General features: G+C 40.1%; 1 protein-coding gene across 12 annotated transcripts in view; it reads left to right on the forward strand.

Annotated features, from left to right (window-relative positions):
- LOC122562047 (multiple PDZ domain protein) overlaps positions 1-8586 on the forward strand; it is a 368714-nt gene that overhangs the window by 123952 nt on the left and 236176 nt on the right. For 11 of the 12 annotated variants that reach the window (XM_043714532.1, XM_043714569.1, XM_043714586.1 and 8 more), the window contains exons 11-14: positions 185-273; positions 2675-2870; positions 3273-3362; positions 4394-4473. In XM_043714532.1, the coding sequence (XP_043570467.1) occupies positions 185-273; positions 2675-2870; positions 3273-3362; positions 4394-4473 (455 nt within the window). The remainder of the gene's footprint in view (positions 1-184; positions 274-2674; positions 2871-3272; positions 3363-4393; positions 4474-8586) is intronic. The other variant, XM_043714549.1, reaches the window with a different exon arrangement.

The raw sequence follows: 8586 nt of genomic DNA on the forward strand, positions 1-8586 counted from the left end.
AGTGATATTGGAATTACCTGTTTGGCATAAAACCAACCTGCATAGTTGTAAACAATATGAGTTTGATTTTATGGAACATGACCTGCCAATGAAGATTTGCTGTGAATTACGCATTAATATTTTTGAGTTTTCCAAAGATTGAATGTATATTTAAAAATTTATATGGATGGGTTTGTGGTTACAGAGCCTTCTGGTATCTTTGTGAAAAGCATAACTCGAGGAAGTGCGGTTGAACAGGATGGAAGAATACATATTGGTGACCAGATAATAGCTGTACGTACAATTATTATATGGAGAAATCTTTAGATTTTCCTAAGATACTTAGTAAGCTGCATAAACTCTACTCATCTTGCAATCCTGCTTGATGGCAATATTGGGCAAGTCAGATCCCATAATAAAACCTGACTTGATTGATCATAGATTCACTTTTGCGGTTTGTTACTGTGAAGATTAATCCCTGAAAAAAAACACATTCACATAAGGCTGCGCCAATGAAACAGAATTTCACCTATTTTCAAATAATATGTTACAAATACTCAAATCCAAGGAATATATAAACCCTAACTCAACTCTTGAATTTTCTGTTTATAGTCAGAGCCTTCAGTTTAACTCATCCATACTGACCAGATATCCTAGATAAATCTAGTCTCGTTTGCCAGCATTAGGCCCATATACTTCTTAAACACTTCCTATTCATGTGCCCATCCAGATGCCTTTTAAATGTTGAAATTGTACCAGCCTCCTCCACTTCCTCAGGCAGCTCATTCCATGTATGCACCACCCTCTGTGTGAAAAAGTTGCCCCTTAAGGTTCCTTTCATCTCTTTCCTCTCTCACCTTAAACCTATGCCCTCTAGTTTTGGACTCCCCTATCCCGGGGAAAAGATCTTGTCTATTTCCCCTGTCCATGCTCCTTATAATTTTATAAAGCTCTATAAGGTCACCCCTCCGCTTCCAACTCTCCAGTGGAAGTAGCCCAAGCCTATTCAGCCTCTCCCTATAGCTCAAACCCTCCAACCTGGGAACATCCGTGTAAATCATTTCAGAACCCTTTCAAGTTTCACAACATCCTTTCTATAGCAGGAAGACCAACATTACACGCAGTATTCCAAAAGTGGCCAAACTGATGCCTTATACAGCTGCAACATAAACTCCAAATATTATACTCAATGGATTGACCAGTGAAGGCTAGTATACCTAATGCCTTCTTCACTGACCTTTCTATCTGGGACTCCACTTTCAAGGAATTATGAACCTGCACTCCAAGGTCTTTTCGTTCAGCAACATTCTGTATCTAAATGGCTAGTTCTCCCTGTATTCCCTGATCTAACTTTACTCACCAGACTACCATGAGGAACCGCGTTGAATGCCTTACTGAACTCTATAGATAACGTCCATCACTCTGCCCTCATCAATCCTCTTTGTTACCTCTTCAAAAAGCTCAATCAAGTTTATCTGATTGTCCAGTTTTCTGGGATTGCTGAATTGGTTTTATGTTTGCTTTTCAGTTCTTGCAACTTAAAAACTTCTTTTGAAATTTTCAGTTTAGAGGTTTCACTCATTTAAAAACCTTTCTGCCAAGGTAGTTGGCCCTCTTGAATTGAAAGCCCGATTCTCCTGCTAGGAGGAAACTGTTCTCACTTTTGAGTGGAACTCCAAATTATTCTGAACTGAAGTTAAAAGCTAAACTATTGACCTTTGTTCTTTTTTTTCTTCCCTGTTATTATCTCCATCGTCCTGCTAGACATTTCACTGGATCACATGCCTTGGAAATGAAATACTTGAGTCACTCTTCCAACTGACTTACCAACCTTTTGAAAAAGCAACAATATCTACAAAATGGAGGTCACACTCTGCCTCTATTTTGAAATTCCAAGTTCTAAAACGGTTATGCACATTTATCATAGTGAGAAAGTGATCTAATTTTTTTAACTGATGCTCAGCCAAGTGGAATAACTATATCTTATTTTAATCTAAAACTGCATTGTTTAAATTTATAAAATATGTATAGAATCCCTACAGTGTGGAAACAGGCCATTTGGCCCAACAAGTCCACACCGAAACTCCAAAGAGTACTCTACCCAGACCCAATCCCTACCTTATTACTCTACATTTACCATGACTGTTGCACCTAACCTACACATCCCTGAACACTGAGCAAATAACATGGCCAATACACATCTTTGGACTGTGGGAGGAAACTGGAGCACCCAGAAGAAACCCACACAGACACCAGGAGAATGTGCAAACCACTTAGCCAGTTGTACAAGGCTGGAATTGAATCTGGGTCCGTGACGCTGTGAGGCAGCAGTGCTAACCACTGAGCCACTCTGCCGCCTGTGTTCAAGCATTCTGAACAAATAATATCATTATTTTAGAAAAGGAAGTAAATATGTACTTTTCATGTCTAAACTGTAACTGTCATCTAATGTGTGATCAGAATATATGGACAATTTTTGGCAGTACACTTTTCATGTCATGACAGCTGATGCAATTAACTTGATCTATGATTCTATGCAATTTGAAATCTATAAGTAAAACAAAAATAGAATCTCTGAACTGCCAGATCAGCCAGCCCACCCACCCATTCTTTTTTTGTGAGACTACAATTTTGTTATAATAGATGATTTTAGTTATAATTTGGGCAATGTAGTCTAAATCTGTTTCCATTCTAGGTGGACGGAACAAATATTCAAAGTTTCACTAATCAACAAGCCGTGGAAATGTTGCGTCACACTGGCCAAACTGTGTGTCTTATTTTAATGAGGAAGGTACACGAAGCAGGAACTTTGACACAGCCTGACTGCAAAGATGAAGTAAAATCTGAGAAGTGTAGAGATGTCCTCACAATGGATAATAAACATGCTTCAGGTACATTAGTTCCTGCCTGCGTTATGAATTTGACTTGCAGTTGTTACCAGTGCTTTAAATTATATTTGTGTTCTAGAAATGTTTAGAAAGTAGATAATTTGGTTAAAGTCGTGTTTGTCATAAGGTAGCTGAAGGGCCAGAAACAGGTTCTTATTTTAAATATCTTTAGAAAAATGCATAGAGGAAACCTTTAAGATAGATGAAAGAACTTAAGTGTAAGTAAATGTATGTTAAAGCAAAATACCGATGAGAGTTGACTTTGCAGTAACCCAGTCTTTTTGAGGAATGAAAATTGAATGTTGCCAGTTTGATTGTTAGTCTTGGGGGTTTTTATGTATTATGGGAACTTGTGATTTTAAACGTAGGCAAATTATTTGTCTCCTTTTATGTTAATGATTGAAGACTCATCAGCTTTGGTGAATAGGAATTCAAATACTTCACCTGTTGCGGAGCAAGGAATTGAAGCTGAAAGTGACACTGGGTTCACAGCAGGTACAGATTATCCTATGTGAACGCATCACTTGGCGAGTTATTGTCAGGTACTTGCTTAACCTATAGCATGACTTGGAGATTGTAATTGGAAACCTTTTGGTGTCTATGTCAGCAATCAATATGTGGTATGTATAGCTTCACATGACAATGCAGAGTAGTAACCACTCTAAAATAGGTAGAGCTTCCACCCTGCACCCAGATATTTGTGTAAATTAGTGGACTTGGCCTTGAATCAAAATTCCTTAACTGAACATGGCACCTGCTCTTTTTTGCGGTGGGGGGAGGGTTGCATTATGCAGAGTGGCTGCCTCATGTCCGAGTTTGGTGATCCAGGTGTGTGGAACCAATGTACATAAAATTACACCTGTGAAGAGCTGATCTGAACTTCATGGATTCATTTGGCTAGCTAGAGTATCCTCTTGAATAGTTAAGGTTCAGCGTTAGATATGGTCATGGGACACCTTTGGGACAAGTCAATTGTTCTTTGAGAGACGTAAGGTGTTGTTTCAGTGGTGAAGGTTGGAGTGGATCAGGGTACATGGGGGCATACGGTCGACATAGATAATGTATGGGGAAGTAGGGGTTAGGTTTTTACATTTCCAATTCAAGACCAATAATTCAGATCTGAGTGTTTAAGTTCAAGAGTAAATTCTGATGTCATCTGAAATTGAGCTTGTAAGATGTCATGTCAGTCTTTTTCATTATTGACCTGATCATTTCAGTTTTATAATGTTGAACTTCTGATTTTTTAACTTAAGGAATCATTCATTTTATCTTTGAAACTGGTCTATACTATTTACTGTTGCACATTGTGGTAGGCAAGAGAAGAAACATGTTTGGTAGATAAGTTTTACAAGTTGAAGAATTTTTGAATCTAGTGACTGAAATGCTCAATATTTATAGAAAGAGATAGCAAATGAATTATACATTCTTCCAAAATGTTATGTTATGAGAAGGTTTTTTTTATAATATTCAATATTACAAATCTTAAGTGAAATAAAATTTGTTTTATAAATCCTTCTTCACTCCAGGCTTTCAGCTAAACTCGTCAGAAGAGGAAAGACTTTGTGTTAAATGGCAGGAGATTCTTGGAGCTAACTCTGAAATTGTGGTATGCAAATGAAAAATGTACCTGTTGCAATTCAGTTAAGAATTTCTGGGCATGGCCAGCTTATATATAATAATTTACTGTCAAATACCACAAAGTATTTTCAGAGAGGTCCTTTTCAGGTGTACTATAATACTGATCAATCAATTTTCTTTGGAGCCATTTGATGTAATTATTTTTGCAGCAGTGACATGAAATAAGCTCTTAGTGAATTGGCTGATGATTTTTCACCCACTTTATTTTTCATTGATTTGAAAAATATTGCCAAGGTTTTTGCCAAGTATAAAAAAAACTGGAAAATAAGTCCTCAAAATGGGCCACGGAGAGATGGGGAGAGTGGCATGGTTGTTTGGGAGGGTACAAAAGGTGAAGGGATATGTAGGTGTGGTGGAATAGGTTGGAATGGAGGATATGAGCAGTGTGGTGATGCAGAGGTTTGACTTTGAATGTATAGGGGTCATAAATTAGAATGGGTTGCCATGGATGGGGTACAAAGGGTATGTGGGTGAGAGGGAGGGGAAAAATGGGGCCTATTTTGTTTTCAGTTTTTTGTTAAACAGCTGGGAGTGTGTTAACACTGAGGCTGACTTTTCATACAGACTGTCTTTGCATCCAGCAACCCTTGTGATCAGACACACTGGAAAACTTGTTTGCTAATTCCCTCCAAGCCTGTTGTTATTTTTTTGTGGGAATAAACCAATTTCAGTCCCATTGACTTTAGTCCCCACTACATGCTCCCTTCATCAGTCAACTGCTCTATCATTTTCTCTGGTGACTGTGTTAGGTTGAACCAGACTCTGAATAGTGTCCTACTTGTCTCTGAATTATGACTCTGATATGACATTCTGGTCACTTTTTTTCTTGTATTATCCAGTTGCCTGTACCCAGCTCTATAGTATCATGCATCTCTATTCCTGCCACACTCATCATCAGTTGAAACCCTCATTATTGCTTCCATTATCTAAATTTGACTATTACAGTACTCTTCTGGTTTGCCTCCTATCTTCTGTCCTTCATAAAGTTTAACTGATCCAAAGTTCTATTATATATTTTAACTTGCACCATGACCCTTTCACCCATTGCACTGTGCTTATTGTCCTAAGTTGACTGCCAGTCTGGCAACACCTTAATTTTAAAAAACTCAATCTGTGCTACTCTAAATGTGGTCTCTTGTATATCCTGTAGTTCAGTCCCTCTACCATAGACATCATGCCTTCAGCTGCCTGAGTCCTAGTCTTGCGTTCTCCCGTGCAATCTTGATGTCCTTTTAACATTTTTTTAAAAACCTACCTTTTTAAATTGCTTTTTAAAATTCTGTATTGTAGCACTTCTTTATGTGGCTCACCATTAAATTTTGGTTGATAACAAAAGAAGACAGCGAGTGGTCGTGGATGGAAAGTATTCCGCCTGGAGGTCGGTGACCAGTGGTGTCCCGCAGGGATCTAATCTTGGGCCTCTACTGTTTGTAGTTTTCATAAATGACTTGGATGAAGAAGTGGAAGGGTGGGTTTATAAGTTTGCCGATGACGCAAAGGTCAGTGGTGTTGTAGATAGTATCGAGGGCTGTTGCAGGTTACAACAACACATTGACAAGATAAAGAACAAAGAAAATTTACAGCCCAGGAACAAGCCCTTCTGCCCTCCAAGCCTGAGCCGATCCAAATGTACTGTCTAAACCTGTCGGTCAGTTCCTAAGTATCTATTCCTCTGCTCCCAACCTACTCATGCATCAGTCCGGTCGCATCTTAAGTGAATCTACCGTGCCTGCCTCTACCACCTCTGCTGGCAACGCATTCCAGACGTCCACCACCCTCTGTGTGAAGTACTTGCCCTGTGTATCCCCCTTAAACATTCCAATTCTCACCTTGAAAGTGTGACCTCTCGTTATGGAATCCTTCACCCTGGGGAAAAAGCTTATCTCTATCCACCCTCTCTATACCCTTCATGATTTTGTAAACCTCAATCAGGTCCACCCTCAATCTCCTTTTTTCTAATGAAAATAAAGCTAACCTACTCAACCTCTCTTCATAGCTAGCACCTTCCATACCAGGCAACCTCCTTGTAAACCTTCTCTGCAGCCTGTCCAAAGCATCCACATCCTTTTGGTAATGTGGCGACCAGAACTGTATACAGTATTCCAAATGCGGCCGAACCAACGTCCTGTACAATTTTAACATGACTTGCCAGCTCTTATACTCAATACCCCGTCCAATGAAGGCAAGCATACTAAATGCCTTCTTGACCACTCTATCCACCTGTGCAGCAACCTTCAGGATATAATGGCCCTGCACTCCCAGATCTCTCTTCCCATCAACTTTTCCCAAGGCACTTCCGTTCATTGTATAATTCACTATAGAATTAGTCTTGCCTTAATGCATGACCTCACATTTGTCTGGATTGAAAGCCATCTGCCACTTTTCCGCCCAACTCTCCAGTCTATCTATATCCTCCTGTATTCTTTGACAGTCCCTTATGCTTTCTGCTACTCCACCAACCTTCGTGTCATCTGCAAACTTGCTGATCATACCAAAAGTGCCCTCTTCCGGATCATTTATGTAGATTACAAACAACAGTGGCCCCAACACTGACCCCTACGGAACATCACTGGTCACCTTTCTCCATTTCGAGAAACTCTCTTCAACTACTACTCTCTGTCTCCTGTTGTTCAACCAGTTCTTTATCTGTCTGGCTAAAACACCCTGCACACCATGTGACTTCACTTTCTCCATTAGTCTACCATTATCAAACACCTTGCTAAAGTCCATGTATATGACATCAACAGCCCTTCCTTCATCTATCAACTTGGTCACTTACTCGAAGAACTCTATTAAATTGGTAAGGCATGATCTCGCCCGCACAAAACCATGTTGCCTATCACTGATAAGCCCATTCTTTTCTAAATATAAATAGATCCTATCCCTCAGTACCCTCCCCAGCAACTTGCCCACCACCAACGTCAGGCTTCCTGGTCTGTAGTTACCCGGAATATCCCTACTACCCTTCTTGTACAGGGGGACAACATGAGCAACCTTCCAGTCCTCTGGCACCTCACCTGTATTTAAGGATGTCATAAAGATATTTGTCAGGGCCCCAGGTATTTCCTCTCTCGCCTCCCTCAGCAACCTGGGATAGATCCCATCCGGTCCTGGGGATTTGTCCACCTTAATAACCTCTAGCCTACCCAACAGATCTTCCCTACTTATGCCAACGTGATCCAGACTAATCAAACTTCTATCTCTAACCTCAAGATCATGTTCCTCTCCACAGTGAACACTGATGCAACAAGATCATGTTCCTCTCCACAGTGAACACTGATGCAAAGTAATCATTCTCTCAGGTTCGACACACAGCATTCCTTCATTATCCTTTAGTGGTCCAATCCTTTCTCTAGTTATCTGCCTGCTTCTTATATAAGAATAAAATGCTTTGGGATTCTTCTTAATTCTGCTTGCTAAAGCTACTTCATGACCCTTTTAGCCCGCTTAATTCCTCGTTTAAGACTTGTTCTGCTCTTCCGATATTCCTCCAGGGCCTGTTCTGTTCTTAGCTGCCTAGACCTTATGTATGCTTCTCTTTTCCTTTGGCTAGTCGTACAATTTCTCCTGTCGTCCACAGTTCACGAATCTCGCCCTTTCTATCCTTTGCCTTCAACGGGACATGCCTATCCTGCACTATCTTTAATCTACCTTTCAAAGTGTCCCATATCTCAAATGTGGACTTCCCTTCAAATAGCTGTGTCCAATCCACATTTCTGTGCTCCTGCCTAATTTTGATATAATTGGCCTTGGCCCAGTTTAGTACTCTTCCCTTAGGACTATTCTCATCTTTATCTATGAGTATTCTAAAACTTACAGAATTGTGGTTCCCAAAGAAATCCCCCACTGCAACTTCTACTACCTGTCCTGGCTCGTTCCCCAGTACCATGTCCAATATGACCCCTTCCCTCATTGGACTATTGACATACTGCTCTAGAAAACTCTCCCGGACGCTTCTTACAAATTCTACCCCATCCAGACCTCTGACGCTAAGTGTATCCCAGTCAATGTTGGGAAAATTAAAATCTCCCATCACCACTACCCTATTGCCTCTACATCTTTACATAAACCAAATCATCCA

The sequence above is a fragment of the Chiloscyllium plagiosum genome, chromosome 2 (assembly GCF_004010195.1).
Source record: "Chiloscyllium plagiosum isolate BGI_BamShark_2017 chromosome 2, ASM401019v2, whole genome shotgun sequence".
NCBI classification, from domain to species: domain Eukaryota; kingdom Metazoa; phylum Chordata; class Chondrichthyes; order Orectolobiformes; family Hemiscylliidae; genus Chiloscyllium; species Chiloscyllium plagiosum.